We start from the raw sequence: 17,892 nt of genomic DNA on the forward strand, positions 1-17,892 counted from the left end.
GGTCCCACGGCTCTATGAGCCACACGACCTGAGGTGGACCAGGCAGCCAGGTGGGACTCAGCCGCTTTTTCTGCAGGGGGGTTGCGTGGTATGTCCCCACCCACATCTTTAAGCATGAAGCCTTTGAGGGCCACAGCTGCTCCAGAAACTGGGAAATGGCATTCTCACAGATCTGGAGGCTTCGTCAATATTAACCACTCTGTAACCATTCCTATACTCCTAAAGGCTCAAGGCAAGACAGTAAGCGAGTTAATGTAACAGCTCTCCAAAGTGAAGGAGAACAGAGCAGCAAACTCTACAAACCCAGCACCCGGGACAGGCAAATCAGGTCCCTACCCCAGCCCTGGCTGGCAGAGTTCAGGCTTCCAGAAACCAAGAGGGTCATAGGGCTCATTCCAACTTCCGAGGAAAAAACGCTATGGAAACTTACCAAGTAAACACTAAGCAGTAACAAAGGCAGCACAAAAAGCCCTTTTAAGTTCGTTTTCCAAAAGCTTCTCCAGGCTGTTTCTTTGTAATGTATGTGTGTGTGTGGGGGGGTTGGATTCTCAGGAACAGAGATATAATCTCTTGGACTAGCCCCCCTCCTCCCAGGAGATTCCTGGCATGCTGGTGGAATGCTGGCTGTGGCAGGGCCTCGGGAGGTGGGAAGCCATCAGGGAGCCCCAGGCAAGGGAGGGGGATGGTTCAGACTGTCCACAGGGACAAGATTCTGGCCTGCCTGCCAGGGCTAGAGCTCAAGAAGTATCTGGAAGTAGTAGCTCACCTCATTCCAGTTGGGCTCCGTTGTGTCTCTGTAAACGCGTGTCTTGGCTTTATTCACAAAATAACCAAAGGAGTCCACCTCCAGGGTGCAGTACAGATCTGCAGAAGGACAACACACGGAAGGTGACTGCACTTTTCCACATTACCCGCATTTTCTATGACAACAGGGGTTATTTTTTGTAGGGGGCCAAGAGCAGGCTGCCCCAAGATAGGCCACTGTGACATGGAGATTACTCTGAGCGGAAGGTAATTAAGCCTCTATGGGCTGAAGAGAAACTTTTGCCCTTTCCTTAACTATACAGAAGAATCTAGATTGTGGAGGGGGAATTCTCAAAATAAGGGTTATGAGCAGAGATAAATTTTATCTGAGTGACCCATCAGTATGGCAGGGAAAACTTTTTTTGTTGTTGTTAAGATTTTATTTATTTGTGTGTGGGGGGAGTGAGCGAGAGCACAAGTAGGAAACTTACCAAGTCAAGTTTCCAGGCTGGCATGCAGAGGGAGTAGGCTCCTCGCTGAGCAGGGAACCTGATATGGGACTCGATCTCAGGACCCTGACAGATACTTAACAAAATGAGCCACCTGGGCATCCCCAAACCTCTGTTCTTATTGCCCTGTCATGTGCATTCCTGTCCTTCGAACTCCCAGACCCCTATGCCCTTCTCCTTAGTTCAGAATGACATATATGCCTCATTTTGCCTGACCAGCTCCGTAATTTCCAAGTCCATGTGGATTTCCTGTTTAAATGCTATTAATTTTCTCTTGTTGGTTGGTCTCCTGTCAATCTGATTCTTAGTCCAACTGAAAAGACCCTTGAAGGAGACAGGAATTCTTGTTCCTGGACATTTTCAAAATCAGGGGAAAATGGCCTTCATTTTCTTTCTTTCTTTCTTTTTTTTTTTTAAAGATTTTATTTTACTTGAGAGAGACAAGTCTCCTCCCACCCTGAGCCCCAGGAAACCCCTGCAAGGCTTTCTGTCTCCAAATGGTGATTTTCTAAAAGATTATTAAAAGATTATTTATTTATTTATTTATTTGACAGACAGAGATCACAAGCAGGCAGAGAGGCAGGCAGAGAGAGAGGAAGGGAAGCAGGCTCTCTGGTGAGCAGAGAGCCCGACATGGGGCTCGATCCCAGGACCCTGGGATCAGGACCTGAGCTGAAGGCAGAGGCTTTAACCCACTGAGCCACCCAGGCGCCCCAAATGGTGATTTTCTAGAAATTTCTGACAAGCAGAATGGTATGACATGTAGTCTTTTGAATCGGGTGTCTTGCTAGGAATAATTCTCTTCCGATTCATCCCCGTGGTTGCCTTTATCAGTACTCTGTACCTTTCTACTGCTGAGTGGCGCTCTGTCACGTGGATGAACATGGCGTGTTCTATGTGAACATGCATGCATCTCTCTAGAGTAAATACTTAAAAGCAGGGCTGCTGGGTCACACGGTAGAGATGTGTTTAGCTTTTTAAGAAACCGTCGAACTGTCTTCCAGGTTCCAGGCTGAACCCTTTCACATCCCCACCAGCGGAGGGCCTGAGGGTTCCAATTTCTCCACACTCCCACAGACATTTGTCACTGTGCACCTTTTTGATTATCGCCATCCCAGTGGGTATGAAGTGGGATCTCACTGTGGTATTAATTTCCATCTCCCTACAACCATAAACACCTTTTCACGTGCTAATTAGCTACCTATATTTCTTTGGTGAAGTATATTCAAATCTTTCGTTCATTTTTAAAAACGAGGTTGTCTCCTTTGCACTGCGGTTCTGAGAGTTCCTCATACTCTGAACACAAGTCCTATACATGTGCACACACACACACACACACACACACGGTTTGTAAGTTCTGTCTTCTTGGCTGTGGCTTATCCGTGATTTCTCGTTCAGCTTTGCAGCATCAGTGGGAAAGCACAGCAGCACAGCCCCTATCCTGCATCCTCCTACAAGGGGCCCCGAGGACTCACGAGGAAGTGGCATGCTGAGGGATGCAGCCTGTGCTGTCCTAGATTGAAATGCAATCAACCCCTGCCTGAGCACCTGCAAGGCGCTCCCCACCTCAGAGGGGTGGGAGGAAAAGGGGATCCATTTAGCTCTCAGCAGCCAAATCTACTCTGCTGGCTGGGTCAAGGCCCAGCTTTCCACAGCTTGGAACCCAGGCCATGCCTCCTGCCAGTAGCCGATCCCAGTGCCTGTAATTACAAGACCCACCTGCAGGGGGCAGCTCAGCAGATTGCACATCTGGTCCAGGGACCAGGGACCAGGGACCAGGGACCAGGGACCAGGGACCAGAGACTGGTAACAGTCCACTAGGCGTGCCAACCTCCACAGGACCTCACAGGGTTTAGGGTCCAAGGCATCTGACGATAATATGAGTCACGACCCTGGTTCCTCACAGCCTCCAGGTCAGTGCCCTGCTCCCTTCCTCCCCAAACCAACCACTTACTTGAACTCTGCTTAAAGCCAGTCGCAGAGTGGACAATGACATTCAGGAACCCGTACAGCCCGGGAGATTCATCATCTGTGCAAGAGAGCAGAGAGGTGAGCATCCATGTTCCTGAGACAGGGAGGCAGGTGACAGGCTCTGCTTCAAAACCAGTCCTCGAGGGGAGCACCATGTGACGGCCATTTGCTTAGCTCAGGGCCAGGGGATGTCATGAGCCAGAAACATATCCACTGTAGCCTCCGTCTCAGGGACCTGAGGATCTGAGTTGGGTTCACAGCACAGCAGACCTGTGACTGAGGTGAAGAGTAATAAGGTTCCCAGGATAGGAAAGGGGACGTGTGTACAACCCAAGTGCCCGTGAGCAGGAATGAGTAGACATAAGTATGTGGATGAGTGGACGCAAAATGCAGCATGACCAAAGGGAGAACAGGGGAGCAAGGCCAGACCCAGAGCACAGAGGATCTGAGATGTGTCGTATGACCAGGAACAAAGTCATGTGTCTCTTCGACCACCCAGCAGCTGGGGACAGACCACCCGACCCGTCCCATCCACTCCTGGCAGGGGCTGACAAGACCCTAGCAGCACACGCATTCCTTTGAGAAACCTATGGTCCCAAAGACAGTGCTGACAGTAGAAAGGGACAGCAGCCCTTGGGAGGACAGCCCACCTTCTTTGTTGATGGTCAGTGGAATGCTGTGGACGGTCTGCAGTTTGACACACGAATTGGTCAGCATCTGCAGCTCCACGGACGTCAGCGAGAAGCTTTTGAAACCTGAGAGGGTAGAAACCAGGTGCATCAACCAGCCAGCCTGCATGGTTCCCCAGACCCCGGGGACACCCAGAGGGTGTTCCCTGATGTCCCCACGCAAGACCTTCACCATGGTGATGAGCTGTGGTGGCCCGGAGGGGGCGACCTGCTTGCTCCCAAGAGAGGAGCTGGTAAATGGCCAAGCAAGGTGTGGCCTTGGCTGAGGCTGGGCTCAGAGGGCAGGAGAAATTAGCATAAGGCTTGCAAACACAAGAGTAGGCCTGCCACCTAAGCACAGCCACAAGGCAACTGTGAGACAGCCGCTTGGAGCATCTTTCCACACAGACACCCAGCATAGCCCTGTGCTGAGCTCTGTCAACAAGGGTCCCTGGATCTTCACCAGGTGAGGAAAGGGGCTGATTTCTGTTGCAGTGCTGAGCAGGGAATAGACGCTGCCATGCTGCAAATGGTTGGGGTCCCCTGGTTATAAAAGCACACCTGGGACACGAGCCCAGGCAGGGCAGCAGGCACTGTGTGTGTGTGTGTTGGGGGTGGGGGGTGGTTACGGCTCAGCACAAGCAAGGACAATAAGCCTGGAGGAATGGGAGCTCAGGACAGGGCAGAGGCGTGTGTAGCTCCCAGCCCACCTGGGACACCGTGCTCAGCCCGGCTCTCTCTGCAGGCACTCTCAAAACAGTGCCACACACGGCACACCTGGGAACCTCTTATCAAGGATGGCTTGGGAATCCTGAACCACACAGTTCGGGTGCAGAGGAAGGACCCAAGTGGGGCAGCCCTGGGACTTGTGGCAGGGTCTGCCTTCCCACTCCTGAAGCCTGCCAGACAGGCCCAGGGGCAGCTCTGAGCTCAGGAGAAGGTGGAAACTGCTAAGAGAGGTAAGGACCCAGGAAAGGGACCATCCCAGAGAAGAGTGAGCACCCTACCCTAAGAGTGATCAAGTGCTGGCCCCTTGGACAAGGACTGGGACTAGCACAGTGTAGCTGCCTGGGCGGGTCCAGCCAAGGGCCTCTTTGGCATCAGCACCTGCTGGGGGGTAAGGGAGACCAGGGGGCAGGGCAGGCAGGGGAGAGGGGGGTGCCACAGAGGACAGGTAGGCATCAGAGTAGGGAGGTGGGGAATTTAGGAAAGGCACTGGGGGAGAGGGAGAATTCACAGGGAAGGTCAGAAAGCAGTGGGGGTGACATACAGGGGATGTGGGGGAGGCCTAGGAAAGTGGGCATAGAGGGCAGGGCCCTACAGGAGCTCCTGTCCAATTTATTTTCTGAACCAGAGCTCACATAGCATCCCTTGGGTAAGAGAGCCACTGCCCAGCCCTCAGGAAGAAAAGGCTTGAAACCACAGGAGGAGATGAATATCCAGCCCCGAGGTTCCAAGTCTTTCCTTGCAGACGCCACTTACACTTTTTCTGCTGCTCTCGGATGTTCTCCCTCCACTCAGCGCGCTCATAGTCAGAAGAGATCAGGAACGTGTAACTCTGGGGAGCGAGAAGGAGAATGCATCCTGCCTACCTTCACTCCCCATCACTGTCCACATGTGCTCCAGCAGTGCTCCCCTCCAAGGCACCCATGCCCGGGTGCCAGAGGCTGGCTGGAGCCTGGTGGCTGAGTGTGCTCACAGCTTGGCTTGTGTTTCTGGCACTTTCCACCCTTCCTGCCAGTTGGGCTTTAGGCCATAGCTCCCATGCCCCATGCAGCTCTGCCTCTGGAACCCGCCCCCTGCCTGGACTGCCTGGGACAGGGCATGGCATGCTGTGACTTAGGGACACAGAGAAGGTAACCAGGTGGGATCTGCAGAAGTGAGGGCTGGTCCAATTTATTTTCTGAACCAGAAAACCAGACCACCTGTGTCTGACACATAGGCCCTGAGCTGTGACCCAGAGATGAGGCTCTCACAGAGCCCACCAGCTGCCTCCCTAGGCTGCCTGTTGATGGCCATGTGAGATGCCCGGCGAGGGAGAGGCCCGGACTCCAGACAGCACCAGGAGCCAGACTCAGGACAGAAAGTCCCCCTCAGGCCCACGAGGTCCCCAGATGGAATCCCTGTACTGAGGTCTGGGTCTGCACAAACGTGTGAACCCCCTGCCCTAGTCAGACTTCCTGGAGATCCCGCCACCTCCCAGCTATAAGGGCTGAGGTCAATCTGGGGGCTTTGGCCCAAAGCACTGGTCTGAGGGACACATGGGCCTGGGTGTGCGGTACTGAACTAGCTAGCCTCTCGTGGTGTGGGAGCGCCCTCCAGAGGTAAAGGGCTGCTGTTGTACCTGTCACACAGGATCCAGGAACACAGCTGCCACCCAGCTGGGCGGTGGGTCTCCGCCACAGCACAGCGAGGTTCCAGCTACATGGGACCCGGGGGCCAGGGGGCCAGGAGCATCTGCCGGGGCTAGCAGGGGGAGGCCCCAGCTGGCTGAGTGAGATCGTGGCGGGCGCTCACCTTGCCGTTGCGGTTGTGTACCCTGAAGGCCATGCTGGGGGACATGAGCAGGAGCAGCGACTCCTGCTCTGACAGCTTCTTCTTCAGCCTCTCGATGGCCTTGCTGCCCTTGTTAGCCCTCTGTGGGGAGAGGCCGCATGGTCACATTTCCATCCCGGGGGCCCGTGCTACCTGTTCCCGCCCATCCAGTCCCCACTGCTCCCAGAGCCTTCCTCGGCCTACAGGGGTTTGTGGAGCCGTAGGCCAGGAATGGGGGGTGTGGAGCTGTAGGCCCGGGGAGGAGGACCCCCGTCCTGCTTAGCGCACCTCAGCCAGGCATCCCTGAACCAAAGCCCAACCTTCTGGTGACCCACCTCATCTGTGGCCACTGCATGGTGCCTGCTCTGGCCGGGGCTAACCTTACATGCGAACCCTCACTGTTTCTCAAATCTTGTAATCTCTCCAAAAACAACCAGGGGCCTGCCTGGGCCAGTCTAGACACCTACAGGGGCTGATCCCCTTTCCTGGGATCCTTTCTCCATCGGTGCAGCCGGGCACCTCCCCCACCCCACACACTGGATGGCTCCAAGCCTGAAGGCGGGCTCGCAGGGATCCCAGCAGGTCTCCAAGGCCAGAAGTGGATCAGACACCAGATACCCGGGTGTGAGGGCTGGCTGCCGCTCCAGTTGCAGGGCCTAGCCTTGCTCCTTCCCAACTGGTCTCACCTTCTCTCTCTGAATATCATTCTTGATCTGGGATATCTTGATCTTCATGGCATCCAGCTCCTCGTCCAGCACCAGCGGGATGCTGGGAGCCGCCTCTGACTCGTCCACCGTCTGGAAGCTGAGATCCGTAAGTGGGATGTACCATTTGCAGTCGTACTGCTGGGTTTTGCTGGGGGAGGAAATGGCACATTAACACATGGACTGCTTCTCCTTCGCTAATGTCACTGCTCTCAAGAACCAGAAAAGCCTAAGTCTGAGGCTCGCATAGTTTACAAGACCTTGAAACCTAGTTTGTGATCTGTGTGACAGGCTGGCATAAGGCCTCTGGCTGACACTGGGGACCCAGTCCCGGTGAACCCTAGTAATGGGCACTCTGCTTGTATGACTTAGGCCTGATCCACCTCATCCTGGGTTGAGACGGTGGCGGCCCACAGGCTCCCTAATGTGGGAGCACATCAGTGCGGGGCATCTACCCACAGGACAGGACTGCAGAAAACCCCCAGAGCTGTAGAGTTTGAGGGTCTACAGATCTCCTGGGGGTAATCCCTTGCTGTGACAGAAGGGGAAACTGAGGCTGTCTTCTGAGGTGACTGGTTTAAGTGTACTCAGTACGGTAATGGCAAAACGGGGGAAAGAGCCCAGTTCTCGTCTTTCTCAATATAATCACTTATTTCCTTTACAGCTGGTGCAACCTGGGTGGTCTGATTCCCGGGAGGGGTGTGTTGGGGGGTGGTGCGTAGCCTAGGCTGAGAATAATTTAGAAGCTCTCACCAGGTCTGGGGAGACAAAGTACCGGGATGGTCTAGTGATGCCCCCCACTCCCCACCCTGCTCCCTCACCTGCCAGCCTGCACCAGACTCTGCAGCTCTCTGACCTGCCACTTTTTCATGACATGACGGACCCCCAAGAGCACCTCATCAGGTAGGTTCCCTTTCCACTGTAGAAGGTAACAGACCAGTCACTGATCCTGACCTAGAATGTCCCCAAATTGTTAGTGGTGACCTTTCACCCTGAGCCTGGCATCATGGCCAGCTGGAAATGTGACCTAAAGAAAAGTGGCCTGGACACATAGTTACCAAACTCTTTAGGCTCACTGCCCGATGGGAAAAGAAAAAAGATAGGTTTCCTTTACCCATGAGCCTAGCCCCACGTCCGGCCCCAAGACCCTCTCACCACCTGGCAGGACGGGCATCGTGTGGTCACTTACCCCCCGCTCTGCTTCTTGAGCTTGGTACAGAGGAGTAGGTCAGTGAACAGGAACACGTGGCGCAGCTTACGGGCCCCCTCCACCAGCTCCACCATGAAGCTGTCCTTCAGCAGCTGCCGATGCTGTGGGGTGCAGTGGGGGCTTGAGTCAGGGCAGCGGGCCGGGGGGGGGGTGGGCCTTCACTGACTTAGTCTCCCACTTTCAGACCCAGTCTCCAGTGCTCCCCCATCTCAGCGAACACACACATATGCTTTTCTCTTTGTTCAGCAAAGCTTCACGGGCACTTAGCCTGTGGAGGAGGGTGAGTGGACAGGGTACCAGCCGCTGGCCTGAAGGCTGGGGAGGGGGACATTACAGCTATGTCAGTGGTGTGCAGAGAAAATGATGGCAGGAAACCCCTGTGAGCAGGGTGGTCCCTGCCTCTGCAGGGGAGCAACTGGAGACCCAGAACAGGTAAGAGGCTGGCCACGCAAGGGGCCTTCTTACAGAAGGACCATCATAGCACAGGCCCACGGTGAGACGAGCATGGATGGGGCAGCCTGGTGAGCGGAGAGGAGACAGGGCCAGGGTGCTCCAAGAAGGCCTGGCTTAGTTCTGAGGGCAGCAGGAGGCCCAGCAGGGGGCCCAGAGCTGGGACCCTGTGCTCTGGGCTTCTTAGGGTCAGTGCCCCCTGACGGGCAGAAGCCCACATAAGATGCCCAGATACCTGCAGCCTGAGTCTAAGGTGACCTGCCCAGGACGCACTGGACCTAGACACGCCAGCAAGCCACGTGCCTCTGCACCCGGGTGCTTCATCTGAAAGACAAGAACACTCCTACTGGCTCATACAGCTCTGCGGGTAGCTGAATGGCACACCAAGGTAAGTCGGTAATTCAATGCCCGGCACCTCTTGAGGGTCAACACAGTGCTGTGTCAAGGACACAAAGACAGGATGAGAGGCTGATGTGGTGAGCCTCCCCCTTCTCCATGCACATTCCAGGTACGCTGTGTGAGCACAGGGCCTCATCATCGGATGTGATCCCCACAATACCCTGCGAGCAGGTCCTTGTGCCCATCTCACAGATGAGAAACAGGAGCCTCGGAGAGGTTTACCACCTGTCCCAGGCAGGGGACTCAGGTGATTGAGCAAGCAGAGATGCTCAGCAGACTCTGTCCTTGGAATTCAAAAGCCCACGGGAGAGAGACCAGATGCTTAGCGGGAACCCAGCCACCCTGACTTCTGGGAAGGCCCTCCAGAGAGGGTGACTCCCCACTCCTCACTGCGATGGCCAGGGAAGGGCCTGGAGGATCGGGTACATATATTGGAATGATCCATATCCATAGCATCTCCCCAGCTGGAGGTATCTCCATCCCCACCCCCGCCCCTGGTGTGCTTGGCAGGCTCATGCCTGGCTCCCTGCCACTTGCAACCTCAGACACTTCTTGGGGAGCCTGTGCCTCCTGAACTCTCCCAGACTCTCTGCAAGAGCTGGAGCCAGCAGAGCTGCCCAGAAGCAAGTACAGCCTGGGCTGGTCCCCAGCACTCCCAGGTGCAAAACCACACGTCACTGTCACATTCAGCTCAGGTCACAATGGCCAGCTGGCCCCTGGTTCCAGGGAGCGAATGATTTAAATGGAAGAGCATTAAGTGGAAGCGCTGGAAGACTGCCTGCGTTCCAAGGCCATGACTCATTGTCACTCACCCCCTGCCCGCCTGGCATGGGCTGACAGCTCACCTGGCATTGGCGGCTACGAAAAGCAGGAAAGTGTGTGCACCTGGAGAAACGTCCACATGGAGCTGGAGACCCTAGGGCAAAGCCTAGGACAAACCTGACTGCTGGGTCCTCATCAGGGAGCAGGTCTGTGAAGGCTCCTGGGACCCAGAAGTCCCAGAGGAATGAACAGATAGATGCCTCTGCAGCAGGGACAGAGGAGAGGGTCTTCCAGCCCAGGGGGCAGGGACCCAGGGACTCTCTGTGACGGGACATGGATCCTTTCTCCTTACAAAGCGGCTGAGCTTCTGGCCACCACCAGCAGAGGGCCCCCAATGTCCAGCTCAGAAGTAGACTCATCAGCACATCAGAAATGACCAGAGTCCCAGCAGCGCCCACCCTCCTCCACCTCTCAGCCAGCCCACCCTCTCTCCCTGCAAGGTCCTGCTGCTCACACCATCAGCTGAAGTGTCGCATTCATCCTCCACAAGACCACTGAGTATTCCCTGGTGCTAGGGGCAGCCCACATGCCTGCCATGTGGAGAGGACACATGGCTGACTATGAGGAGGACACAGACCCCTGGGTCTCAGCCTGCAGCCTTGGGAGGCTGTGACAGGCAGACTCTATTTGGATACTGTGACAGTCGCCACGATCCTCCCCGTAAACTCTTGCCTATGCAAACCCTCATCTTTCTAAGAGAAGCCCCAAAGCCAAGGGAGCCCCGACACTTCCTAGTCAGCCCACTGCCCCCAAAGCATCCCAGTCCGAGCCCTGCTCCATGCCATGCTCGGTCTCTGAGGGAGACCAGAGGGTGCGAGTCGTGCAGGTCACCTGCCAGACCCTTGCAGTGTGCGGTACTGGACAGCAGTGGCTATCTTCAGAGTAAGGCTCTTTCATTGTGAGTTTTCCCTGTCTTGTCACAGTTGCCCTCCCTCCAGAGGAAGCACTGGGTCTTGCTTCCGAACCCCAGGCCACCCTGGGGTCTTCTGGCATGCCCAAACAGAAAATATCCAGGAATTGGGCAGGAGGGGTCTCCCAGCCCCAGGAAAACAGGCCCCCAACTATACTCTGGCAAATCCACAAAGGGAGCCTGGACCCCAGGAGAGAGACCAGAGTTGGGGGGAGGGAGCAGGGCAGCAGGCAAGGGGAGTGTGGGGGAGAGGGGAGGGCCGGGCATCACACTGCCTCTGTCCATATTTCCCCAGGCCCAGGGGTAGTCCTGAGGCACTGACTCTTAGGGCTGGTAGTCCCACGCTGAAGGCACAGCCTAGGGCCCTGTTGCCTGGGTAGATGCCTCCTATTGACTCTGGAGGTCAGCCGACCTAGGTCTGGGATCAGCCCTGCTCAGAGTCCAGCCCAAAGCCCCAGGCTGAAGAGGGATCCTGCCGCTGAAACAGGTCCATGAAGAAACCACAACAAACCCTTATCTGCACAGACACCATTTCAGGGAGGAGAGAGGCCAAGGATCGACGATCAGAGAGGAGGACAGAAATGAAGGAGGGATGAAGCAGGTGCAGGCCCAACAGCAAGTTTTTGAGGGGCTTCTCTGCCCTTTGCCTGAGGCATTCGAGGGGCTGCTGGACCCTGTGGCCATCACCCGGGCCTCTTCTCAGATCCTGGGCTTCTGCAGAGAAGTCCTGCCAGCACACATGGGACCAGTGTAGAGCCAGGAGGACCCTGCCTGCCCAGGAGACGTCCCACTTGGAAATGCTCACTAGCCCTGTCTGCAGCACCAACTTCTGGTGTGGCCCACCTGTGTCCCCTTGAGGGGATATAGCAGGGTCACACAGCTTGGCTGCACCGGGTCACAGCCCCATGGCACTGCGGGCTGTGGTCTAAAGATGGTGTGAAGTCAGGTGACTAGAAAGGACTGTCCCTTTGCCTCAGCATCTCATGCAGAGCAAACAGCCCCCGCCCTGGGTAGAGCTGTAGGAGAAGACCTGGAACCTGCTGGACCCCAGGGTAGGGCAGCACCATTCTCAAGGTCTATGGGACAGTGACTCAGGAAAGCCAGCTCCTTGGGGGGTGCCACAGGAGTGCGTTTGTGTGAAAAAGAATCCATGTGTCTCTGTGTCTCTCTGTGTGTGTCCCCATGCAGGCAGGCATGTCTTTGTATGTGTGTATCCCCGTCAGTGTATGGGTCCTGATCTCCGTGTTGCCCCATGTGTGTGTCCCTTGTATATATATTTCTGTGTTTGTGTCCTCATGTGTGTGTCATGTTCCTGAGTTTCTATATATCATTCTAAATGTTTCCATGTCCCTGTGTGTCCATGGGTCTATGTGTCCCCCCATGTCCCTCTGTAGGTATGGGTGTGTATTTTTGTCCCTGTTTATATCGGAGAGTGTGTCCCCTCATGTGCAGGTCTTTGTGTGCACTATGGGGCAGAACAGTGATGGTGCTGGGGAAGGCACTCCACTTGGGGAGTCCCCCGACCCCCACATTCCAGGTGGGGAACACCTTTTTAGAGGGGACACCACTTGCCTCCCTGAAATAGTGATAAGCTCACGCTGCCAGGGAGTGAGGTGTCTGCAGCCCACCCTCCTCTCTTCTCTGCAGTGATGACACTGGCTCAGCCAGTTCATCTCTCTGAGCCTCGGCTGCCTTAAAAGATAAGATGGGATGCAAACACCTGCCTGGTGGCATTTTTCAGAGGATTAAATGTGCTCACATGGGGCTATTGGCTCCCATAAGCCAAGACCTTTGCAGGTCCAGGCCCTGCGTTGAGAGGTGCCCTGTCATTGGGCTTCTCACACTTCGTGATGACTGGGGGGGAGGTACTATCACCCTCATTGCTACAGACAAGGAAACTGAGGCCAGTGAGGTTACATTATGTGTCCACCATCTTCGGAAGAGGGGTGTCTCCTTCCTCAGGGGTCTTCCCCTAGTCTGGCCGGCCTCCCCCAGCTGTCATCTAGGCAATACTGCCTCCGACCCCCAGACAGAGCCCACCCAGGAAGGAGGCATCTGGAAGAAGTACACTCTTACAGACTGATATTTCTGTCCACCCCAAAATCCATATGTTGAAGCCCTAACCCCACAATGTGACAGTGTCTGGAGGCAGGGCCTTTGCAGGCAATTAGGTTTAGGTGAGCCTGTGAAGGTGGGAGCCCATGATGGGACTGGTGCCCTTCTAAGAAGAGGAAAACAGAGCTCTCTCCAAATGCACATTGTGAGGAAAAGCCGTAGGGGCACACAGTGAGAAGGTGGCCGTCTGTGGGCCAGGAAATAGGCTCGTACCAGACCCTGAGCATGCTGGTACACTGACCTCGAGAACTCGAGACCTCCAGCCCCCAGAACTGTGTGAAATAAAAGCCTGTTGTCTGAACCCCCAGCAGATGGCACTTTGTTCAAGCAACGGAGTAGACTGCGGCACACATACGAAGAAGCCAGAGACCACGATTCCATGGAGGGGGTTCAAGGAAACTTTGTCAGGAATAGGAATTGGGAGTTTAGTAATAAGCCAGTGGGGCCTGGCCAGGTGAGAACAAGAAGGGCTGCCAAGGAGGGCCCAGGTGGGGGCAGAGAGGAGAACATGGAAGGTAGCCAAAGCAAGTGGCATCAGTTGCTGGCTGAGGGTGCCTGGCTTGGCTCTAAGCATGGACCAGATTCAGCATGTGTGGCCCTGGAGGAAGCTGGCAGCCTGGGCCCCCTCATTCCCATGCCCACAGAGTGAGGACTGAAACTGGGGGTCGCTGGCTGCATGCGAGCAGCCCAGCTGACACTGCCCATCAGAGCAGCCCCGGCTGCAGGGTAAGTCACTGGGATCTGGAGGTTTATCAGGTGGAGTAACAAGTGTCTCTGCAGCCCAGTGTGTGCTGAGGGCCCCATCCGACTCTCTTGCCCTTATAACTGTTCTAGGGCTCTTGGCACCTGCCCACTTGGCCTCTCTGCAGAGCACACCTCCACTCCCTGGTCCCCGAGAGAGCCTCTGGTTTCCCATGCCCTGGAGAGATGCATCATCGTAAGACAACCAATCGGGGGAATGAAGTCAGAGCACAATGTTGCCTGGAAGGGACAGGAGCCTGCTGGATAGAGGGCAGGGTGAGCCCGGGGCAGCATGCTGCTGACGCACAGTAGGAATGTTCACTGAGCACCAGCTAGGTGTTCTGCTGGGCCCTATGCAGAGTGCTTCCTGAAACATCTCACACTTGGCCGAACTGTTCCCGGCAGCAGGTTCCAACTCCACCACTCTTAGCGAAGGAAAGGCTCAGAGTTAAGCAACACGCCCACGTTCCTGGAAGAATCAGAACCTGGGCCCAGACAAGTGGAGAACTTTATGAACTTTATGAAAGGTTGAGAAAAGGCCTAGACACGAAGCACCAGCCTTTCCCTGCTGGGGCCCCCTCATTGTGGACATCCTCTGAAACTGGACGACACAGCCCCATCCCACAGCTGACCAAGCTAAGGCTCAGAGATGGCACTGCTGAGGTCACCAAACACGGGGTCTGGCGGTGCTGGGAACCCCAACCCTTTGGCTGCCTTCATGCCCACCCCCTCCTGCAGCACCCCTGTAAACTGCCACAGGGTCTGGCATTTCCAGTTCTTTAATCCTTAAGCCAGAGGCCTCCCCTCTCCTCTGCCTGAGCCTCACTACCCCTTGGCCTCAGCCTACACTGGCGACACCTCCCTGGGGGCTCCTGTTCAGCCTGCCCACCTGCCTTCTGCTGCTTGGGGCACCTGGGAACCTGGGTAGAAAATGGCTCCAAGACAAGGCTGGCTCTTGGGAAATAAGACACCACAAAGGATCATTCCACTTGTCTCCCAGCCTGAGCTGGGATGCCGGGCAGCACATGGTGCAGTGCTAAGAACAGACAGGCAGGCAGCCGCATGGGGAAATCAGCTGGCAGCTTAAAGTTCATTCAGCTAAATGAAGGAGCACCCACCCACCAGCCTGCAGGTCCCAGGCCTGGGAAAAAAATGTGCCAGTGGGACCTCTTGGTCCTGATCGGCTCCTGGCTGGCTGAGGAGGGTGTCCTCCTGGGAAATGCCTGTCGCTCACGGCCCGTGGGATGCGAGGGCCAGGAGACAGGCTGGCGAGACCATCTGCCAGCTACAGTTCAGGGTCAAGGAGGCACCTGTAATGCTGCCCAAAGTCCCTCTTTTTCAAAGAGCACAGCCCTGGAGCTGTGGGGACTGGCTATAAAGGGTGATGAGATTACAGGAGCCACAGAGGGGGGCTGGGGCTGTTGGCCCAGCTCAGGGCTCACGAGGGGCCTTCCAGTGCCCTGACTGACCCAAGCTGAAAAGAGAGGCCACCTCTTGGGAGGGCCAGCAGTGACTGTGGGGATATCTCTATACATCCAGGCCAATGGAGGTACCTTTCCACTCCCTAGAAAACTACCAAGAGAGCTAGAAACAGAGACCCCCACTGCCCTCCACCATGCTCCCAGCAGGAGAAGCAGAGGATGGGGCTCCACTCAGAGCCTAAAGCTCTGGCAAACCAAAGGGGCACATCTCCTTACGACCACCTATGTCCAGGTAGCTCTTTATACAGGGATTCAGGAGGGGTGGACAGTCCTGTGGGTTCGCAAGGGTGTGGGGGAGTGCGGGAGGGCCTATCAAAAGTCATAACACACCTGTGGTGCACAGGTGCTATGGCACACCTGGCCTCGTGTCCTGGCTTGGCTACTTAGTGGCTGTGTGACTATGGGCAAGTCATTCAACCTTTCTGAGCCATAGTGTCCTCACCTGGAAAATACCTCTAACCTCACAGAATCATTAGGGGAACTCAGAAGCCGACTTTCTCTCTCCCTTTGGAAGCTTGATAGTTAATGTTATATACCAAATTTAGAGACAAGAACACAGACAGGATAAAGAAATAGGTACTTCCAAATCTCGGACTCTCCCCAGCTGCAAATTCTAAAAGGAAGCAGCCTGTAGCTCCCCACCCCTCCTGGGACTTGCAGATTCTCTCCTGGCTGGTGATCTAGAGGGTGTTTTCCTACCACCTCCAACATGAACGGTGCCCATGTGGGGAAATCATCACCCCTGCTCTTAGATACCCCCTCAGAGATCATGAGACCCTTTCTGTCTCACAACGGCCCCCTGGAGTGCTGCAGATCCTGAGACACTGTCCTTAGATTGTAGACACTTGGCAAAGAAATAAGGGCTTCCCAAATTAAAACCACTGGTAAGTGGTGGGCAGAGCTGAATCAGGTTGGGGGACCGCCCTTCTAGCACCCTTTCTACCACACTGGGGATTGTAAACTGGGTTGGGCACCCTGAAGTATGTCCACAGGCTGATCGATTAGTGATGTCTGTGCCTGTGATGGTGGGGGTGGGGAGCATGAGCGTGGGCACCTATCTGTCATACTGGGCTGGGCACCACCCCCCTTACCATGCTTGGGACGGAGAGAAGGTACATGCGAGTCAGACTGACAACCTCTCGGAAGGGATTAGCTTCCCTCTCCTTGTTTAGTTGAGGTACCCGAGTGATCCCTCTCACCAAGCAAGTATCACTGAGGCCAACAGGGCCAGATCCGGTAGGGGAGAGGTGGGTGGAGATAAAAGCCCTTCTCTTCATGAACTGGCTAGCCCCAACAGACTTCCTGGGTCACCTTCCCAGGATCACCCTGGGACCATAATGATGGGTCAGCATGGAATGAAGCCTATGGTAACAGATGCGGGACAAGGGCTGGGCTGCCGCCTCCCAGGTAACATTTGATTTTCCTCAATTCCCTAGGGCAGCCACCTTCACTGAGGCGAGGAGCAAAAAGGTATTTCTCTCCAGGGATCCTGAACAGCAGGAGGCGGGTGCTGAGGGCAGACTCAGCCCTCTATGAAAACCTGAGAGGGAAAAGACTCATGTATTTGCTTCCCAGGAGGACATCGCTCTCAGAATAGTCGGCAGAGGAGAAAGAGGTGTCCTAGGAGGGAAGGGTGAGCTGGGCACAAACCCAAAAGGAGTCTGGACAGAAGCAAATCCCACATCCGGTTACGGGGGCCAAAGCTTTGCACTCCTCCGGAGTCCCTGAGCTGGAGTGGGGCTGACCCAGGGCCAGGGTGCTGCTGTTGCTCTAGGAAAGGAGAGCTGAACCCCACCACCCCCAGGTTCTAGTTATCAGACAACTGGGTGTGGAGACCCTGGGAGGTGCTGGGGACCCACTCCTGCCTTCCACGAGCTCAGAGACTGCTTCTGTTTGCCTGCCGGCAACACCGTTGCCGTGAGTCGTGAGCTTTGGGTGCCCGGGTCCGAGTACCCACCCTGTTGTAAAAGGGGGAAACAGATCCAGGAAAGAGAAGCAAGCATGGTCCAAGCCATGTGGTGGGTGAATTCATGCCAATGTTGGCATCGGTTCTCTGTGTTGACCTGGCTCTAGGGTCTGGACCCGCCCGAAGGGTGGACTGGAGGGTACACCTCCCTCCTCCTTGACCCCGGCCCACCACGAGAAATCTGACCAAGCCCCTCACTCCTGGTTAAGCCTGATGAGACTCTGGGCCCATGCGAGCTTTCTGCCTTGCACTCAGGTTATCTACGTCTCAAAGAGGAGTAGGGAGGACAGATCTGAGGGGCCTGCCTGCTAGCCCAGGTGAAGGACGAAGAGAAACCCTGACTGCAGAAGGGTGAGCTGTCAGTGCCGAGCACCTTGCACGTGAACCAGAAGAAAGAGGAAGAAGTGGCTTTCAGGGGCAGCTACCGTCAGTCTCACTGCTGGTGGTGTCCTGCCTGGGCCATACAGCTCCCATCCCCGCCAAGAGCCCAGCGGCCACGGGTCAGTCTCCCTTGCCTTGATGCTGCTCACACTTGTGCTAGATGCCATCCTCCCTGATTTACGCAGCTCTGCTCTCTCACTAAGTGCTGCCTGCCAGGGATGGCACCTGCCCACGCCTCACTGGGCCCCTCCTGGGGTGGCTCTCGGTGAGAGAGGGAGGAAGGAGA

At 55.6% G+C, this 17,892-nt stretch overlaps 1 protein-coding gene across 1 annotated transcript in view; it reads right to left on the reverse strand.

Moving 5' to 3' along the window:
* The window catches only part of BCR (BCR activator of RhoGEF and GTPase), a 122,114-nt gene that overhangs the window by 19,950 nt on the left and 84,272 nt on the right, over positions 1–17,892 (reverse strand). Inside the window, exons 9-15 of the mRNA XM_032311477.1 lie at positions 8,321–8,442; positions 7,114–7,282; positions 6,410–6,529; positions 5,375–5,450; positions 3,875–3,979; positions 3,208–3,282; positions 767–864 (exon numbers count right to left, since the gene is read on the reverse strand). Coding sequence (XP_032167368.1) covers positions 767–864; positions 3,208–3,282; positions 3,875–3,979; positions 5,375–5,450; positions 6,410–6,529; positions 7,114–7,282; positions 8,321–8,442 — 765 coding nt within the window. The remainder of the gene's footprint in view (positions 1–766; positions 865–3,207; positions 3,283–3,874; positions 3,980–5,374; positions 5,451–6,409; positions 6,530–7,113; positions 7,283–8,320; positions 8,443–17,892) is intronic.

The sequence above is a fragment of the Mustela erminea genome, chromosome 13 (genome assembly GCF_009829155.1).
Source record: "Mustela erminea isolate mMusErm1 chromosome 13, mMusErm1.Pri, whole genome shotgun sequence".
NCBI lineage: Eukaryota > Metazoa > Chordata > Mammalia > Carnivora > Mustelidae > Mustela > Mustela erminea.